At 33.9% G+C, this 21,788-nt stretch overlaps 1 protein-coding gene across 10 annotated transcripts in view; it reads left to right on the forward strand.

Annotated features, from left to right (window-relative positions):
- Positions 1 to 21,788, forward strand: part of STRBP (spermatid perinuclear RNA binding protein) — a 143,371-nt gene that overhangs the window by 76,838 nt on the left and 44,745 nt on the right. For all 10 annotated transcript variants that reach the window (XM_074211629.1, XM_074211622.1, XM_074211625.1 and 7 more), the window contains 3 exons: positions 8,232 to 8,404; positions 11,510 to 11,730; positions 18,144 to 18,309. In XM_074211629.1, the coding sequence (XP_074067730.1) occupies positions 8,402 to 8,404; positions 11,510 to 11,730; positions 18,144 to 18,309 (390 nt within the window). In that variant the 5' untranslated portion in view covers positions 8,232 to 8,401. The remainder of the gene's footprint in view (positions 1 to 8,231; positions 8,405 to 11,509; positions 11,731 to 18,143; positions 18,310 to 21,788) is intronic.

Here is a 21,788-nt window from a genome sequence, read left to right on the forward strand (position 1 = left end):
CTTTGAGCTCTTACAGTATTCTTTTTAGGTTGGCAATGATTTCAGAAGGGGACCCACTATCTAGAGTTGTGGTGCAATAGACACATAATACTCAGATGAATTTTCTGAATTTTTAATAGAAGTTGGGAGGAATGAAAGTTAAAATTTCTCAATTACAGTTAGGTTTTGTCTCCTGAAAGCAAAAGAACTTTAAAAGTAGAAGCTCTCAACAACTTTGGTCATACCAAACCCAAGATTTGAGAGTTGTTTAGGGGAATGTGGGTTCAGATGGTTTCTCTGTCACAACCCTTGTGACCTTTTTTTCTTTTTCTCCCATTCAAAAAGCATTTATTTTTTTAATTAATTTTTTATTAAAGATATCATTTGCATTTTATAATTTCCCCCAATCTTACTTCCCTCCCCCACCCCCCACAGAAAGCAATTTGTCAGTCTTTGTTTCCATATTGTACCTTGATCCAAATTGGGTGTGATGAGTGAGAAATCATATCCTTAAAGAAGAGAAGTCTAAGAGGTAACAAGATCAGACTATAAGCTATCTGTTTTTTTTTCTAAATTAAAGGGAATAGTCCTTGCACTTTGTTCAAACTCCACAGCTCCTTATCTGGATACAGATAGCACTCTCCTTTGCAGGCAGCCCAAAATTCCTCCTGATTGTTGCACTGATGGGATGAGCGAGTCCTTCAAGGTTGATCATCACTCCCATGTTGCTGTTAGGGTATACAGTGTTTTTCTGGTTCTGCTCATCTCACTCAGCATCAGTTCATGCAAATCCCTCCAGGCTTCCCTGAAATCCCATCCCTCCTGGTTTCTAATAGAACAATAGTGTTCCCTGACATACATATACCACAGTTCAAAAAGCATTTATTAAAACCTTATTAGTTGCCAGACACTGTGCCAAGCACTGGAAATATAAAGAAAAATATCCTATTTTTGAAGAACTTATATTTTTTAATTAAATTTTATTATTTTCAATGAGCAAAAATCTTCTCGAATTAAAAAAAAAATGGTTGGTCTTTGAGTTCCTAGATCTTTCAAACTTACGTGCTTTTATAGTAGTTTTTTTTTATTGCTTTAACTCTGTTGTAGTTTATATAAATCCTAGTTTTTTCTATAATACTATTTCATTATTCATTAATCAGGCACCTACTATGTGCCAAATACTGTGTTAATTGCTGGAAGTACAAAAAGAGATGCAAAATCCCTTCTTTAATGAGTTTATGTTCTATTTATGTACTGTAAACTTACACATTTCTTCAATTTGTGGGTACCCTCTTCCCATTCTTTGACAGCTTGTTATTTTTTGTTCATTTTGGGAGTTTGTTTTCTTTAGGTTTAACCTCTCCCTTAATCTGTTCTCTCCCCTTTCCATCCTATTTCCCTATTGCAAAATCTGTGATCTTGAAAAAAGTCACTTAACCTGCTTGGGCATCGTTTTCCTTACCTGTGAAATGAGGATTTGGACCAAATGGAATGCAGAGGAGCATTTGGAATATAGCTTGTTAAGAGTCTTGAAAATTTCTGCTTCTTCAAGGACACAACCAGTAATTAAAAATCTTGACTCGACTACTGTGTAGGAAAGGAAGGTTTGTAGTGATAATTTGTACAGACTACTACTCTAGTTGACAGAAAACAAGCTTGATTCTTGGTACCTAGTTATTTGCTCTGTGACTTAGGACAAGCATTGAGGATTTTGAAAATAGTTTTACGTCAAATAGAAATGATAATTACATATTCTCATTAAATCGGTTTTTAACAATGTACAGATAGTTATTGATGCAGTAACTTTGTTAGTAGAACTGGAATGGAACTTGAGTGGAATTGGCGTAAAGACACATTTCTCTTTGGATCTCAGTTGTGCTCCATAAATGCTAAGGCACACCTCATTTGTTTTATCTTGTCCTTGCTAATCCCTTTTCTAGTTTTGCATATATATTATGTTTTGTACTATTTCTGATCTGTAATGCCTTATCATGCCTGTTTATCTCTTCCTTGCCCTTTGTATAATAAACTGAAACTATGGGATAATGTGGCATTATGTGATTTGTAGCCATGTAGTATCATAGGAAAAATAACAGTCCTGGGAAGTTGGGCCTTTGTCTCACAAAGATGATATGGACTGAATAAAAGCACTGCATAGTTTTCCAAATGCATTCCAGAGTACTCTTTTCCTCTCATATAATTCTGGATCTTCAATGTCTTCAACTGATAAAGTAGCTATATCTGCCTTCTATCTAGTTGTATATCATAGTCTGAATAATAGACACTTATCTATTGAATAACTCAAGGTAACATTGTAACTTAAGTAAATAGCATCACTGTCTATATGTCAAGAACAGAAGTGAGTTAATAGAGAAATCCTATTTGAAAGAAATACAAAAAGCAAAATATAATATTTGGACACATTTAAAATTTATATAAACAGTTACAAAATGCATTATTGTAATAAGGACAACTTAAAGATACATTCTTCTAGGTAATGCTAATATAGTGAAAAATGATACTTGTTCAGTTAATTTACAGATTAGACTTTTTTGCTATACCAATCAAATTCTCATAAGATTTTTTGAATTATATTTAAAAAATGACTAGATTCATTTGGAGGAACACAAGATCTAGACTCCTGGGGAAAATAATTTTAAAAAGAAAGAAAAAGGGAATGAATGAAAAATCTTAATGATTTCACTGTGTGTTTAGTCACTCTGCTAAAGTACAAACATACAAAGTGATAGCAGTTTTTGTCCTCAGAGAGTTTACGTTGACAACTCAGCCATGAGGGTGAGTGGTGACCAGGAAAGGGTGTTTATGCTATGAATTTTACAGGGATGATGAAATGATCCATAGTGCAGTAAATTGATAATGTATTTTCCAGAAATATATAATAGTATTGATTTTGGTGGTATTTTTCTGGTGGTCTTAGCTCAAGCTAAGTAACTGGCACAAAGCTTGTGGACTGATTTTCTACTCTCTTTCAGAGGTAGTGTTCTAGGTGGCAAGAGTTGGGTTAACAGCATATACGATGGCAAAATGGTCAGAAGGGACAACTAAATGGGATGCAAAGAAAGACTTTGAGTGAATTATAAACCAGTAATTGTCAACATTATTTGGTACCAGTTAAAAAATAGAAAAGTTTATCAGTGGTGGAATTGATGAGATAAACACAAATCAGAAACAAAGGTAAACTACTTGAAGGGAAACTTAGCAATTAAACAACTCCTGGGACAACCAGAAAATAGTTTACATCTTCCCTCCCCTAGGGGTCTTACTTATGCTATAGTAAAGTGAATGAAATTATTACCTAAATTAAATTGTGATCTTAATATAAAATCTCACATTAAAAAAAATAGAATAAGAGGGAAATATCCTTTAAAGCCTTAGCTGGGAAGAGAATGCTTATTCAAAGAAGGGATAGATGTGATGGTAAGAAATAAACTAAAGTAAATAAAATAATTTCAGTTCCATAAGATTTCAAGATAGATTTTGAATGAACAAAATGAAACTTGAATAAGAAGGGGTATTATCAAGTGAGGAAAAAAAAATCCTTTGCATGAAGTACCTGGTAAGAAATCTGCATTTTTAAAACAGATACAGGCAGATCTTTTATGATAGACTTTTCCAACAAGCACTGTGTGTGTATATATACATACACACACACAAGCACTGTGTGTGTGTATATATACATATATACACACATGTGTATATATATGCATGCATGTATGCATAATCCTGTTGTAAAGACCACTGAACTTTTGAGAAAAAGGAGATTGGAGCATTACATTCTAAAATTAATTAAAAATGGTGTCATATATTATACTTTTAGTGATTAAGAAATAAATAGATAATATTGCAGTTATTAAATAGTGGTGATGAACTTGAGCTGCTGTTTTCCTAGTACCCTGGGGAAGCAAGTTAGGCAGGCACAACCCCAGCTACAGGAGGCCATGGAAAAGATAGTGGGCTGGGTCTGGCAGTGCTACTGACCAGTCCCTACTTTCCTTACAGCTTCTACTGAGCTAGTAGTATATGATACCAATTTACCTTAACAAAGCCCCAAAGTTTTCTTGTTGAAGTGGACCTTGAATTGAATAGGATCATTAACATGACATCATTTTAAAATATGTAGAAATACTTCCCCCCCCAAGAAAATGAATTTAACTGAAAAATCTGAATTTACTGAAAAAATGAAGTGTTTGAGAAGTGATTCAGATGTCTGAATTAATTACTTAAATTTAATTAAAGTATTTTCTTTTATCCACAAAGTTATATTCTGGAAATGACTATTGGGATTAGAAGATTGTGCCAGATACTACTCAACTTCAAAGGATTTCTTTTCAGTAAAGACCTAGTAAGGAATAATGTGTATGTTAGGGACCAACCCAGTCAGGCAGGGTGGCGTCTTAAACCAGATTCCATCTCTTCCCAATTCATGAACACTTGTCTTCTCAAAAGGTTGAATACACACACACACACACACACACACACACACCCATCCATCTCTTTTAAAAAGTTTTCTTTTTTTATTTTGCAACAATGATATCTTCTTTTTCTAGTTTTATAATGATTTGTTGTGTGGGTGTGTGTGCGTGCATGTGCATTCATGCATGTGTTCACAGACTATCTCACTCATAATAGAAATGCAATAGCCACTCATAGGCCTGATCTTACTCCTGACTGACACATAAGCTTTTAATTGGCTTTTCTTTCTTCCCCCTTGCCCTGAACTTGTGTTCCCCTCTTTAAGCAGCTAAGGGAACCCCCTGCTCTCAACATCTCCCTATTTTGATGCTGAACTTGATATGGATTCACAGTTTGCTTTATTCTGCTGCCTCAGAACCCCTGAGTTTTGTTTACTGCAGCTTTCATTATTAGTAGTGATTATAAGTGTGTGCTACTAAAACAGGCTACAACGTTCTTTTACAGGAGAGACTTAGGATAAATGAAACTTGCCTAGTGTTATATATACTTGTAAATGAACTCCATTCTGCTACTTAATACCTAGATAGCCTTAGGCAAGTTATTTTTCCCTGAGTTTGTTTCTTCTCAAAAATGAAGGGATTAAACTAAATAATTCTTAAGGTCTCTTTCAGTAAGAAGGAGGTCTAGATCCATAGTCCTTTGTAAATGTAAAATTTCCAGATTTTTCTTCACTCTATTTGTTACCAATTTACATATATTTAACTTTGTTTCAATTTTATGTCTGTATTTGAAAGGATGGTTTTGAAAGAGTGGAATTATAATAATCCTACTTTATGCTGAAGTTAGTGAGCTCTAGAAAGCAACTTGTCTTTTTTGACCCAGATACATAGTTTCCAACTGTGTTAGATGATTCCAGAGAGTAGAGTGTGTTGGCAAAGTCCCAGAAATAAATTTACTATATTATAAAAGGACCAAACATAGTGCATGCAGTAGGAAAAATTTTTTTTCATGCTTCAACTTTACAAATTGAAGGCATATTTTAAAACTACAGATTCTCATTTTGCTAAAACGAGAAAAGAAGCATTTCTGAAGTTTTATTAACAGAATTGGGGTATCTTAACTTCCTTTGCTACTCCCATTCTCCCATTCTTCAGTGCTGTCACATAACAAGAATACAAATAGAACAAATCTCACAAACTTAACTAAGAAATATCATCTTGTCCATTCTGCTTGCAGATTTTAATTTTCTTTTACATAATTTTTTAGTTCTGTGGAATAACAACATAAGATCTTTTGATAATAAAAGGTGCTGTTTATTCAGATATCACTTTCTCTTTCAGTGTTTGATATCCAGTTTTGGGTCAAGGCAGTCTTAAGGTAATTTTGGGGGTACATTAGGCCCTTTCCTCTTACTTAAGTTGTTTTAAGATAACAAAACTTGATAAACATTCAGTAATAAGAATACCTAAGTCAGCCTTGCAATAAATCATAAAATAGTTACTTTGAGGGGTACCATTTGGGTACTGTTTTCTATTTTTTTTCCCCTTTTCCAATTGGGTTTTTATATTACCACAACAATGCAGATAAAATCACCATGAATATCTTAATAATTTTGGGGAGGTGGGAGGATATATACTTTTTAGGGTATTTGTTTTATTTTGGGGGGGGAAATAGCTATTTAATCTAAACAATATATCAGTGAATTAAAATTATTGAAGGCTATGTCATTTCATTAGTGTAAGAAACTCTCCGTAATAAGAACTTCTAATACCAACTGATAAAAATCGAAACTCATCTCTCTGATTTAGTAGATATGTTCTAGGTCTCAAGACCCAGATTTGAGACATGATGACTTTCCTAGGTTTGAACATCTGTTAAGTACTAGAGTGGGATTTATGACTATGTCTTCCTGAGTTTGAGGCCTGTTCATCCTATATCAGATATGGTGTTCTATGTACTAGAAAATTCTGCTTCCATCACTCTAAATTAAATATTAAAACAAAAAATTCAAGTTGATTTTATTTTAGGAGTTAATTTATAGGACACCTTCAAATTTTTTCTACTCCAGTCTCATTTTGCATATTTTGAAACTGTGACTGACCTAGAGAAATGAGGTGACTTGCCCAAGGTATGAAGAAATTGAGCTAGAATTTGAAAGGGGTGGGAACTTTAGTGAAAGATTGTCATTATTAACTAGTTCATTATCATCAGAGTACCAATTTAAACAGCTTTCATTTATTAGAACTTTTTGCAGTCAATAAACTTATGTAGTGTGTCCATGAGAACATAATTCTGAATTTGCTGAACTCAGAGAATTTGAGTAATGCCATAGGTAATTTTGCATATATGTGATAGTGGATTACAAGGTGGTTAATTACAATTGTGTATGTGTATTTGGCATATAAAACTATTTCTTATCCAGATTCACTGAAAATGGAAGTGAGATTTTTCTTTGGAGGACAGAGCAGCTATTTTTGTTAGTTAAGTTCTTGTTGGAATTTGTCTTGTGAATATCTTTTCAAGGAAGAGGTATTTAAATAGAAGAGAAATAGTTATCCCTTATGTTTTGAGTTAGGTGATAAACAGTTTTAATTACTCCCTTTGCTACCTCTGTGACTGAAACACCTGTTATATTTTGGTATGAACTCTCTAGGCTTTCTTTGTTTGGAAACTGTGCATGGCTTATATATAATGATTTCAGAATTGTTTCTCTTATACTATATATGTTTGCATATTTTTCTAAACAGAATAAATAAACCCACACAGGTTGTGCAAAATTGATATAGCACAGTAATGTTTGGATCTTTGGGGAGTTAAAATATAAGAGATTTATGCAAATCTAGATCTTCTTGAAAGCTAGGTAAGGTTGTAGTAGCCTTCACCATTGTATAGATGAGAATACTGATGCCAAATCTGTAAAGTGACTTATCCAGGGTTGGCTTATTATAAGTGGAGAAAGGATTGCTTTGATACAGTGGGAAGATTTGAGTTTAAATCATTGTTCCAATCATTGACATTTTCATGGGAAAATTATTCCAGTTTCCTAACTCTTAGTTTTCTCATCCAGAAAATGGGAATGATAATTTCTGCACTGCCCATTTTTCATGACTATATAATAAAATCGGTTTTTGAAGTTTGATAGACATAAATTCAAATGATATTCAAATATCAGATGAAATTTAAATTTTCATTTGAATTTCTATAACAAATTTTAATTCAAATAAATTCAACAGACATTAGGTATCTTATTATATGAAAGGCATTGGGGAATATACTTTTTTAAAAAGAATCCTTACTCCTTAGGAACTACATTGGGAGTTTTTTGGGGGGGAGGTGTAGATAATAAACTGGGGGGGGAATAAGACATGCACACAAGCTATATAATTTGAAGCAGGTTGGGATCTGGGGAGTGGTGTAAAAGGATAGGTCAGGAAAAGTATTGCAGGCAAATGTGAAGAAGGAAATTTATCTTTTCTAAGATTTTCTTTCTTTATTGATTGAATGGGAATAAAATACTACCTACCTTCACAAGTTGATTGAGAGATAAATGTTAGATGCTTGTCCAAGTACTTACTGAAATGTATGTTTCTGTTATTATTCTTTTTTCAGGGATACATGTTTTAACTGAACTTATCCATATTATGTAGGCCATGTGATTTACATTTTCTGGGACAAAATAAAAAGCCTAAAATGGTTTTCTTCTCTAATAACTCTTACCTTTTAATTTGTGGCAGATTGAGTTAGTCACAAACTTGAGATCAATCATACCTTCATGTTTTTTAAAAAGATGTGTTTTTTTTCTCCAATTCTTCTTTCAGGTGTTTTTCCGGAGAGTAGTTCTTGGGGCATCTTTGCCACATTAACTCAATCTGTCAGGGGACTGAAAGGCTTATGAGGAGGTTCTGTCTCAAAAAGCAGTGTCTATTGAAGACAACAAGGAAGAGGGAAAAAGAAAGGAAAAAAAGAAGCGAGAACATTTTAGCAAACCATGGTAGGTAATTCCCACTAATTCTCTTGATGTTAGTCAAAATATTCTTTTAACTTGGTACTGGAAAAGGTGTTATTTTTTTGGCTCTAGTGCTAGGACATAGATGGCACCGTGCTGCTATTTAAGTGAAGCAGATGAGATATGGTTTATTATAGAGTACTTTAAACCACAAAATGGAGCCCTGTGAGCCTGCAGGCAATGAATTATTAAATTCAAATGAAAGAATCTTCATAAATAATGTTTTCTAATAAAACTGGCAAACTGTTGTGAATGACTAAATGACCTTGAATGATAGCTTAAATGAATCATTTCCCAGTTTCTACTTCAAGGTCAATTATTTTTTCCTTTTAAAAACATATTCCTCCCCTGTTGTTTTCATCATGTCATGGAGAATTCCTTGGCACAAAGATGGTGCCCATGGAACACAAGTTCTTTTTAAGCTGCAAAGTTTCGAATATTTCCTCTGCAATAAGTGTAGCTGAGGACTGTGAGCAGATTTCTTTCCCTCCCTGGTCTCAGTTGTATTGTTTGCCAGTGAGAAAGGATAGCTGATCTTGGTAGTTTCCTTCTGCTCTCACGTCTTATCCTTGGCATAGCTAAATGGAGAGGGATTCAGCAGCTGAAGACTTGGTGCCCTGGGTGGCGATGATCTGGGGGGGAGGGCAGGATGAGTAACTTTTTTCTATTAGAGGTACAGAAGGTTTGGCTGGCTTCTGTGTGCACATGGATGCTATCATTGATAGCTGACATAATGAAGTGAGCACTTTTTAGTAACTGAACTAATACCTTCTCTCCTTTTTTTATGTGAACCAAAATTATCAGCAATTCGATAGCCCAGTGGATAGAGCACTGGTCTTGGAGTTAGGAGAACTTGAGTACAAATCTGACCTCAGATACTTGACCCTTACTAACTGTGTGACCTTGGGTAAATTACTTAATTCTGATTTCCTCAAATCCAGGACCATCTCCAATCATCCTGATTCATATCTAACCATTGAACCAGATGATTCTGGAGGAGAAAGTGAGGCTGTTGACTTAGCATAGCACCATCTCATTCACATACTTGTTATGGCATCACCTCCCTGATGTCCTGGTCTTCAAGAATGAGGACAAACATCAACTTTGTAAAATGTCCAAAAATGAGGATAATTCTGATGTCACTCAGTCTTTTTCAGACTCACTTCCTGAACTTCTGTCAAGTCACTTAACCTCTCTATGACTCAGATTCTGCATTTATAAATTGTGGTCAGTTGTTTTACTTGTCTGTCTCTGGGGATTGTTAAAGGTAACCTATTTTGTAAATCAACTTCTTATAAGTCAACAATGAATGAGAGATTTTAAGATATTTTAATTCTTTGAAAAAAGCACAAAGATGATATCAGCTGTTAGAGTATATTGATTAAAGGCAGCATGGTGATTTATTAAAACAACTATTATAATTTGAATCCTGATTTTGTTATAGTCTTGACATCCTGGAAAGATCACTTCACCATTGTCCAAAGCTGAAATTTCCTCATGTGACAAATGATGATGATGTACCCTTCTTCCCTCCCCAAGATTGCTTTGTAAAATGCCAGTTATTATTAATTTTACTTTTGTCATAGTGCAGAAATAGCATTATAGTATTTAAATGTTATATATTATAACTTAGAAATGATGATAATGGGTTGCAGTTTGGGGGGAAGAAAGTACTTTGAGCTTTGGATAACAAATTCTTGGGTATTCTCTCTGCCTCAGCATTTATTTGCTTGTGATCCTAGTCAAGTCATTTCACCTCTGGGTGATGCTGTTTCTCCAGCTGTCAAAATGGCAGTGATAATGCTTATTTTTATAGGACTGTGGTAAAGGAGAGTGTACTGTATACTTGAAGACATTCTCCACATATGAGTAGATAATACTTTTTGATGCTTCATAGATCACAAATTTTGTTAGTGTGGGATTTTTTTGATGTAAGATTAATCTACTCTAGCCAAAAAAGTTCTCACTGAACTTGGTGATGATAGTTCCACATTAACTGGTCTGGTCTTGGGATGAGAAACACGCACTCTATCTAATTGGTTCATATGTGAATCTTCTAACTTGAGAATGTCATACTAGAAATTATTGTTAGAACTCCATTGTGAAATCATTACTTTCCCTCCATCTTAACCCAATTTGCCAGTGGATTTAAGTAGTTATTGTAATATCTTTCTAATTGCTTTCAAACCACATAGCTTGAGATCCTTTTCTAAATTACTGTATGAGCTCTAAGATCTATATAAAATGGACTGTCATCATCTCATTTTCAGCAGTCATGATAGAGATTTTCTAACTCAACCCTTTTTGAAAAATCTAAAAGATAAGTTGAAATGTTTTTAAATTCTTTTCCTCAGCTCTGGCACTTGATTTTCTATAAATTTATTGATATCTTTGATTTTAAAAAGGTTTATATTACCCAATATGCCTCTCTTTCCCAGAGAGCCATCCCTTATAATAAATTTTAAAAAAAGAGGGGAAAAACCCTAGCTGAATAGAAGTAATTGTTGTCTCACGTTCAACATCTTTCACTTTTGCAAAGACAGGCAATAGAGTGGTGATACCTCTTTGAAATAAAATTGGATCATATGACTAAAAAAGATCTGTGGATCAATTCATAACATCACTAACAGGGCATTAGTATGTCTTGTCTGTCTAACATCATTGACTATTCTTTTGTAATCTTTCCTAATTTTCATGGTGTGAGGTGAAACCCTAGGTTGTTTGGGTTTGTATTAATTAAATTATTAAAAGTAATTTATAACTTCCATATTTTTTCAATAGTTTTCCTGAGAACTGTTCATATCTAGAGGCAATTTTAAAATGCCATTAAGTTAATTCTATTCCACAAATTTTCAACAGACAATGCATTACAGTAGAGAGAGGTTGGTCTTAAAAATCAGAAGCTTGCATTGATCTCATGACTTTGATCCAATAAATGTTGCAACCAATATAAGCCTCAGTTTTTACCTTTGTAAAACTGAAATAATATTTGATGCTGTCTTCTCTTTGTAAGTCATACAACAATATAGTATTGGACACTCCTATTATTATCTCAATCTAGTAACATTTCCCCCTTTGCTTTCCTAACAGAGATCTATCAGATCTTTTGCTAATGATGATCGCCATGTTATGGTGAAACATTCAACAATTTATCCATCTCCAGAGGAACTTGAAGCTGTCCAAAACATGGTATCTACTGTTGAATGTGCTCTTAAACATGTCTCAGATTGGATGGATGAAATGAGTAAATCTGGGAAAACAGAGGGAGATGTAGATGTGAAAAAGGATGAGACTGGAGAAAATTCTGCCAAGTGAGTAATGAGTTGACCTTTATATAATGCAATATATGTGCAATATATTTCTTGACTTTTGGCGTATAACTAGGAAGTAACTGGGTATGGAAATTGGTTAGTCAGCTAGCATTTACTAAATGATTTTCTGAATTTAGAAAGAAAAAAATTAATGACCTCTAGAAAGAAAATTTAAAACTTCTTTAATAATTCTTATTTCTATCAGTGTCCCATTAGCAGCCAGGACAAAGCACTGAAAAATATCTTTGTTCATCTTCATTTACATTACTTTTGTTTCCCCAACCCTTATCCATGCCAGCCTTTTCCCCTCATTCAGTTGAATTTGAAAGTATATATCATGCTATCTTTTCTAAAGGGGCTAAATATTATTTAGCTATTCTACAGTTGATAGGCATCTACTTATTTATAGTTTTTTGGTTTTTTTTGTTTGTTTACCAGAAAAAGAACTGCCACAAATATTTTGATGTATATGGGTTCTTAATTTTTGCCTGTGGCTTTGTAGCAGTGAGATTTCTGGGTATTCTTATGAATATTTCTTAGTTACTTCTTGGCATAATTCCACATTTCTTTTCAGAATCATTGGACCAAATAAAATTCTACTCTGTATTTGAGAATAGGTTATTTTTAATGCCATTTATAGTAGCAGCATGTTTAAAGTCCCTTGATGTTAAGAGTATTTTTTTACTTGATGATCATCTTGGTGGACATAAGTCTCCATTTGGTGATATCTTGTCACAGAATTACAGATGTAGATGGGCTTCAAGAGTCATTGTCTATTGTCCATTCCTTATGATAAATAAATGATAATTTAGCTTTTTCTTGAAGACTTTTTCTGTGGGAACCGATTCCATTTTAGCACAGCTCTAATTTGTTATACTTAACATTCTATATTATGTATTTTGGCTACTTACATTTTAAGTATTTATGGATTGGATTTTAGAATGGATAATGTTAGAGATGGAAGGACCATAGTCTTGTTCTTCAGTACTTTGGTAGTACTTCCGTACCCTTCTAATATAGATAAAAATAGATAAATGGCTTTTAAAAAATGCTGCTGTTGAATTTGAGAGTTATGTGGGGTCTTATTCAATAACGTCTTTATTTCCCCAAGTTTATCTGTCTACATTTATTAACAAGTCTTATCTTGGAAGATGTTTTTACACAGAGCTGGCAGACCCTGAAAAAGCTTTCCAGATGACCATTATTTAACCTGGTGAGGTTGCTGTATTTTAAGATTTATGGATCTCAAAATTAACTTGGGGTTTGTCACAAGAGTTGTACATGTGAATAAAGTCAATTCTTAACTGGCCACATATGGACAATGCAATTTGTGGAGTAATCTGTGTTAATATTTGAACTTAAACTGATGGAATCTCTAACAAAAATTTTTGTTGTTTTTGTGGGGCAATGGGGTTAAGTGACTTGGCCGAGGTCCCACAACTAGAAAGTATCAAGTATTGGAGGATTTACACATTAATAAAAATATTGAAGGCATTTTCTAATCTTAACATTCTATATTCAGATATATTAGTGTCTTTATATTTTTATGTTCTGTGATTTCCTAAGTCTGGCATATGTTTTTCATTTAGCATGACTTGAAAACTAATTTTTCAATCTGATCAAAATGGTATGATAAATTTTATGTTGGGCAATGGGGTAGGGTTGTGTAATGGTTTTTAATAAACCATATTATTCTCCTTCTCCATTAATTGATGTTTTGGATTATTTATGCCACCCTTGGCTAGATAACCAGAAGTGACTATAGATCAATTAAATATTTAAACATCATCTTCAATGTCTCCTCCCAGAGAATAAAATATAACTTTTTTTTGGTGGAGAAAAGATCTGTTTTTGTAGCTTACATTCCCAAGAGGGAAGAAAAAACACAGGATTCATGATTTTATACTTGTAGCAAAGAAGTTAATTGTTTTAAGAGTTTAATGAGTAAAGCAATTTAGTATTCACAAATCTTTCTGCTTATGGGGTTTTAAAGTCACCTAGATTGGGAAACTTAGAATTATCTTGATTTTTATATCTAATCATTCACTATATTCTTGATTTTTTTTCTGTAAAATGATGCATTTTGCCTCTTTTATTTATCCCTTTTCAATGCCTTTAGACTTTGAAACCTTGACATCTCATCAGAGTTGTAAATGTTCTTTCTTGTTCTTTTTATTTACTTTCTAAGTTGTTGACAGAGTAAGTAAAAGCTTTGATCCTGTAACTCATTCCATGCTTTTTTACAATTCAACCATTTATGGTTTTTTAATAGAACAATAATATTCCATAGTATTCATGTGTCATAACTTGTTTAGCCATTCCTCAATTGATGGGCATCCCCAATTTCTAATTCTTTGCCACTTCAAAAAGAGCTACTGTGAATATTTTGGAATATGCGGGACTTTTCCCATTTTTTTATATTTCAGTTTTGTGTTCATTTTTATTAATATTTTGTTTTCCAATTATATGTAATAGTAGTTTCTATCTATCATTTTTGAATTTTACAATTTTTCCCTCCCCTCCCCTTCCCTTCCCCTATTGCCCCACAGAAGGCAATCTGATAATCTTTACATTGTTTCCATACCATATGTTGATTGAAATTGAATGTGTTGGGAGAGAAATCATCTCCTTGTTTGGAAAATAAAATATTAGGGATAGCAAAATTATATAGTACATAAGACACTTTTTTGAAAAAAATAGTTGAAGGTAATATATTAACTTAGGTCTTTGTTTAAACTCCACAGTTCTTTCTATGGATACAGGTGGTATTCTCCATCGCAGGTACTCTAAAATTGTCCCTGGTTATTGCACTGATGGATTTAGCAAGTCCATTAAGTTTGATCATCCACCCCCATGTTGCTCAACATCAGTTCATGCAAGTTTTTCCAGGCTTCTCTGAAATCCCATCCCTCTTGATTTCTAGTAGAACAATAGTGTTCCATAACATATACCACAGTTTGTTCAACCATTCCCCAAATGAAGGACATTTCCTTGATTTCCAATTCTTTGCCACCACAGGGCTGCTTTGAATATTTTTGTACAAGTGATGTTTTTACCCTTTTTCATGATCTCTTCAGGGTATAGAACCAGTACTGGTATTGCTGGATTAAACATCTTTATTGACTTTTGGGCATAATTCTGGATTGCTCTGCAGAAAGGTTGGATGATTTCGCAGCTCCATCAACAGTGTATCAGTGTCCTAGATTTCCCATATCCTTTCCAGCATTCAACATTGTCCTTTCTGGTCATATTGGTCAATCTGAGAGGTGTAAGATGGTACCTCAGAGCTGCTTTAATTTGCATTTCTCTAATAAGTAATGATTTAGACCAGTTTGTTTGTATGACTATGCATCGCTTTGATTTCCTCATCTGTAAATTGCCTTTGCATATCCTTTGACCATTTGTCAATTGGGGAATGGCTTGGTTTTTTTTTTTATAAATTTGACTCAGTTCTGTATTTTTTAGAAATGAGTCCTTTGTCAGAAATACTAGTTGTAAAAATTGTTCCCAATTTACTACATTTATTTTCATCTTGGTTACAGTGGTTTTGTTTGTGCAAAAAGCTTTTTAATTTAATATAATTAAAATTATCTTATTTTTTTTCTGTTAAAGATTATTTGAGTTTTACAGTTTTCCCCCTAATCTTCCCTCCCCCACCCCCTACAGAAGGCAATTTGCCAATCTTTACATCGTTCTGTGCTATACATTGATCCAAATTGAACGTGATGAGAGAGAAATCATATCCTTAAGGAAGAAACATAAATTATAAGAGATACAAGCTCAGACAATGAGATATCAGCCCCCCCCCCCCAAATTAGAGTTAATAGTCCTTGGTCTTTGTTCAAACTCCACAGTTGTTTCTCTGGATACAGATGGTATTCTCCATTGCAGACAACCCCAAATTGTCCCTGATTGTTACACTGATGGAATGAGCTAGTCCATCAAGATTGATCATTGTCCCCATGTTGCTGTAAGGGTGTACAGTGTTTTTCTGGTTTCTAATAATATGTTCCATGTTCCATGACATACATATATTACAGTTTGCTAAGCCATTCTCCAATTGAAGGACATTTATTGATTTACAATTCTTTGCCACCACAAACAGGGCTATGACTATTTTTGTACAAGTGATGTTTTTACCCTTTTGCATCATCTCTTCAGGGTATAGACCCATGAGTGGTATTGCTGGATCAAAGGGTATGCACATTTTTGTTGCCCTTTGGGCATAGTTCCAGATTTCTCTCCAGAAAGGTTGTATAAGTTCACAGCTCCACCAGCAATGTAATAGTGTCCCAGATTTCCCACAACCCTTCCAGCAATGATCATTATCCTTTCTGGTCATATTGGCTAGACTGAGAGGTGTGAGGTGGTGCTTCAGAGAAGCTTTAATTTGCATTTCTCTAATAAGCAATGATTTAGAGAAATTTTTCATATGACTGTGAATTGCTTTGATCTCCCCATCTGCAAATTGCCTTTGCAAATCCTTTGACCATTTGTCATTTGGGGGAATGACTTTTTTAAAAAAAAGATTGACTCAGTTCTCTGTATATTTTAGAAATGAGTCCTTTGTCAGAAATATTAGTTGCAAAGATTGTTTCCCAGTTTACTACATTTCTTTTGCTCTTGGTTACAGTGGTTTAGTCTGTGTAAAAGCTTTTTTTTAATTTAATGTAATTAAAATCATCTAGTATGTTTTTAGTTATGTTCTCCATCTCTTCCTTAGTCATAAACTGCTTCCCTTTCCATATATCTGACAGGTAAACTAGTCCTTGATCTTCTAGTTTGCTTATAGTGTTATTTTTTTATATCTAAATCCTGTGTCCATTTTGATCTTATCTTGGTATAGGGTGGGAGATGTCAGTCTCTTCTAAGTTTTTTCCATGCTAACTTCCAATTTTCCATTTATCAAAAAGAGAATTTTTATCCCAATAGTGGAACTCTTTGGGTTTATCAAACAGCAGATTACTTATAATCATTTCCTGCTTTTGCACCTAGTCTGTTCCACTGGTCCACCACTCTATTTCTTAGCCAATACCAGACTGTTTTGATGACTGATGCTTTATAATTTTAGATCTGGTAAGGCTAAGCCACCTTCTTTTGAACTTTTAAAAATTTAAATCCCTGGAAATTCTTGCCTTTTTGTTTCTCCATATGAATTTAGTTACAATTTTTTCTAGTTCGTTAAATTAATTTTTTGGAAATTTGATTGGTAAAGAACTAAATAAGTAGATTAATTTAGGTAGAATTGTTGTTTTTATTATATTAGCTTGGCCTATTAATGAGCAGTTGATATTTGCCCAGTTATTTAAATCTGATTATATTTGTGTGGAGAATATTTTATAGTTGCTTTCATAGAGTTTCTGAGTCTGCTTTGGCAGGTAGACTCCCAAGTATTTTGTATTGTCTGAAGTTACTTTAAATGGAATTTCTCTTTCTAGGTCTTGCTGCTGTATCTTGCTAGTAATATATAGTAGTGAGGAGTTTTTATGAGGGTTTATTTTATATCCTGTGACTTTGCTAAAGTTACTAATTTTTTCTAGTAGCTTTTTAGATGATCCTTCAAACTTTCAGTTAAACATTTGAGAAAGTAGACTCAGGGAGGTGAAATGACTTACCCACTTGAGCCAGTGACAGAACTTGAACTCTGATCTTTGATCCTAAGTCCTAGAGACTCTTTTGTTTATCTTATGTTTTCTATTTAGTCTCTTTTAAAAATATAAATTTTAACAGTAGAGAGGAATCTTGTCATTTTGGATAAAATTTAAACATAAAAAATAGTTCTTTCTTTTTTTTTTAGATTTTTTTTTTCAAGGCAATGGGGTTAAGTGGCTTGCCCAAGGCCACACAGCTAGGTAATTTCTTAAGTGTCTGAGGCCAGATTTGAACTCAGGTACTCCTGACTCCAAGTGCTCTATCCACTGTGCCACCTAGCCGCCCCTAATTCTTTCTTTCCTGAAGGCAGTAATGCAATAGAATGATATTATCATAGTTCTAAAATGTTATAAAGTTGTAATGTTATCCAGGAGTATTTATTCACATGATCTCAGAATAGGAAAGACCTGGAAGGGTCCTTAGAAATCAACCACTCATTTTTCAGATGAGTAAGCTGAGGCCCAGAGTGGTTAAATAACTTATTCAAGTTCATTTGATGCATACTCTGTAATAATCATTTTAGTTTATATTGATATTCTGTTTTTAGAGCCCTCTACTTAGGTAACTTTTTACTCCAGAGTCTGAATTTCCTCATCCTTAAAATAATAGATTTAATATTTCTCTTTCTTTTCTGTTATACTCCAAGGAAAGCAGGATTTTTAGGATTTTATTCTCCTTTCCATTCACTTTATCTATTAATTGTATTGTGGAATAACCTGGTGCATATGTGTAGAAATAATCATTCAAATTTTCTTTTAAAGGGAACAAGGTGGCCGGACACTCTGTGGTGTAATGAGAATTGGCCTGGTTGCAAAGGGCTTGTTGATAAAAGATGATATGGACCTTGAGTTGGTTCTGATGTGCAAAGAAAAACCCACGGAAACTCTATTACACACTGTCAAAGACAATCTGCCTATTCAGATTCAGGTGAGTACTGTTATAAAATTATCCTTACAGGTAGATTTTAAACAGGTAAAAGTAGAAAATGTTCATTCAAGTCAAAAAAACATTTGTTAGGTATCTACTCTGTGCCAGTCATTGTGATGAACTCTGGGTATAGAAAGAAAGAAAAAACCCCCTTCATTTCCTGATTTTGTGAATCTTACAGACTAATGAGACAGCATGCAAATAAGATATATAGGATATCTCAAAAATTTTAATTCAATTTTAAGCTTTAATAGTTTAAGCCTATTTATTAAATAAGATTAAATAACCTAAGATTTTTGGGACACTGTATAGAAGATATATTGGAGGTAATTTTGGAGGGGAATCTCTACTCTTTGGAAGACCAGGAAGAACTTTTTTTGCAGGAGTTGAGATTTTAACTGAGACTTGAAGGGAGCCAGGAAAGGCAGGAGATGAAGATAGGTAGGGAGAACATTCCTTGCACGAGGGACAGTCATTGAAAATGCAAAGTCAGGAGACTCATTATCTAGTTGGAGGAACAGTAAGAAGACTAGTGTCTGGTTTATATTAATAGAGTATGTAAAAGGGGAATACAGTGAAAGAAGCTGGAAAAATAGGGTAGTTATTAAAGACTTTAAAAGATGGACGGCTTCTTTGATCCTAGTTGATAATAAGGAATCACAGAATTTTATTGAATAGGAGGATTATATGATCAGGCCCAGGAAGATCACTTTGATAGCTTAGTATAGGATAGATTTGGAGGATATGGAGACCAATAGAAAGTTTTGGCATTTTGTCCATGTGTGAAGTGATTAGAAACTATACCAATGTAGTGGCAGTGTTAGAAGCGAGAAGAGGGTATCAGGAGAGTTGTTTTGAAGGTAGAATTGACAGGATTTGTCATCAGATTGACTATGGGGAGTTGAGAGAATGGGGAGGTGAGGATGACACCTAGATGGATGACTGGAGCACAGTTGTGGCCTTAGTAACAATAGGAATATTTGGGAAAAGGGAGGATTTTTTGGGAAAGATACTAATGTTCAGATTTGGACAGTGGTTTAAGATTTCTATAAAACATCCAAGTCAGGTTTTCTAGTAGATAGTGGAGATGTGAGACTGAAGATCAAAAGAGATGTTAGTAGGCTAGATATATCTGAAAATTACCTGAATAGAGATTGTTGAAATTGTGAAAAAAGATAAAATTAAATGAAATAATTTTGAGAGAGAAAAGGTTCTAAGACCCATCCTTGGGACACATCCAAAGTTAGTGTTGTAATCTAGGTGAGGAAGCCAGTAAAGAAGACTTGGAAAGGAGTAGTCAGATAAATTGGAAAATCAGTAATGAGCAATATTGTGAAAATCTAAAGAGAAGGGAAAATCAATGAAAAGAAGATATTAGATACTATAGATAATTGAGAGTTTATGAGATTTGGCTTTTAAGAAGTCATTGTTAGCTGTGGAGAGCACAGTTTCATTTGAATGAGGTTACAAACCAGACTGAAGAGAAAACAAATATTCTTAGTGAAGATCTGAGAATAAGGCATTTGAAATAAAGGAAATTTATGTTGAAAGTGGAGAAAATGTTTGCTAAATTAAGGTATATACTAAATTTAAAAAAGACTAACTTTAAGTAGTTCTTTTGGAGTGAATTTCATAGTATTGTGGCCTCTATAAAGCTATAAGGACTTGCTAGGGTGATTGAAAGTAAATTTTGATATATTTAAGTTCCTTAAGGAACTGTATAGCTTTTTATCCTTGTTTCTCCAGAATTTAAGTGATGAGCAAGTAAATGTGTGAGTCTTCTTGAAATTGTCATTTAGCCTTTGGAATGCCTGTATGACTGGAGATTTTCCAGAATAACTTGTTAACACTTTCAGGTTCACTAAACACTTTCCCCACAATAGTCTTGTAAGACAGAGACTGAGCACATTTTACTAATGAGGCAATGGAACTGCAGAAAGGGAAGGTAATTTTTCCATGGTCCTACAGATAAATAGTAATTATTAGAGCTGGGATTTGAATTTCAGTTTTATGAAATCTCATACTTTTAGAGCTACAAGGAACTGATATTTTTACCTTAGGCTATTTTTACCTTAATGTGATTTCACCTTAATAATAATGTGTGTTTCTAGAATGCTTTAAGTACTCCAAAATCCTTTCCTCTTTTTTTGGGGTTAGCAGGTTTTGCTGATTATTTTCCTGTTTCATAACATTATAAGGTTAATAATAAGCATGATTCAGGGCGGCTAGGTGGTGTAGTGGATAAAGCACCGGCCCTGGAGTCAGGAGTACCTGGGTTCAAATCCGGTCTCAGACACTTAAGAAATTACTAGCTGTGTGGCCTTGGGCAAGCCACTTAACCCTGTTCGCCTTGCAAAAACCTTAAAAAAAAAAAAAGAAGCATGATTTGTGCTTCCTTTTAAAAAATACTGCATTAATTTAATGACAGCTTCATCAATTTTTGGTGTAAAGGTAATTAGAGAATTTTGAAAGTTTCTAGTTTTGGAAACTGGAGTAATTCTTTCCTGGGTCCTTGTTAAATTATCAAGTCAGGAGGTAAGTTAGATTAGGGTTTTGTTAAAGCTCCTCCCAATTCTGATACTTAGGTTTATGAACATGGCATCATTTTTATTCTTTTATGTATCAGAAGCTCATGATTTCTAAAATAATTTTGATTTTTACTTTTGCAGATGGGAAACAACACTCCAGAAGTATAAGCTATATGACTGTCTTTTCTATAGAGGAAGGATGGATAGTGGAAAGAGTTCTAGATTTGGTGTCTTGGGACCATCCTTTGAATCTGTCTTTTTTTATTAGCATGACCTTAGGCAAGCTAGGACTCCCAATTTTGTGGATCTCAATTTTTTAATATGTAAAATGAGATTGGAGGAGGTAATCTTTAAAGGACTGTTCTGCCTATAAATCTATTCTTAAGAATCCCTTTTATAAGAATGAACACAGGCAAAACTTATTTGAATATAATTTTCTCTAATGTTCTAATACTTTTAAGTTATAGGCAAGTTGCCTGTCTGCTTCATCGTAAGCAGTTTATTAGGAGTTTTTTACATTGTTGAAATAAATCACAGATCCAAATCAGAGCAAAACAAATTCTTTTTACTGTTCCTCTTTTTATTCTAATGTGCCTAGGGAAGGGAATAGGTAGCAATGTGAAAAGTACTGAATTTGGCATTAAAAGACCTGAATTTTAGTTCTAGCTTTGCATTTGACATTAGGAGAGTATTCCACTCTTTTTTTTTTTTTAAAGTTTTTGCAAGGCCACACAGCTATGTAATTATTAAGTGTCTGAGGCTGGATTTGAACTCAGGTACTCCTGACTCCAGAGCTGATACTCCATCCACTTCGCCACCTAGCCTCCCCATTTCACTTTTTTTTTATGTTTGTCTTTTGTTCTCTCATAGTTGTGAGGAGAGGGCTTTGTGAAATGCAAAACTTTTATTATTTGTCCCATCCTCTTTCTCTCTTCAGCTGCTGAACACTCT

The sequence above is a fragment of the Macrotis lagotis genome, chromosome 1 (genome assembly GCF_037893015.1).
Source record: "Macrotis lagotis isolate mMagLag1 chromosome 1, bilby.v1.9.chrom.fasta, whole genome shotgun sequence".
In the NCBI taxonomy this organism is placed as follows: Eukaryota; Metazoa; Chordata; class Mammalia; order Peramelemorphia; family Peramelidae; genus Macrotis; species Macrotis lagotis.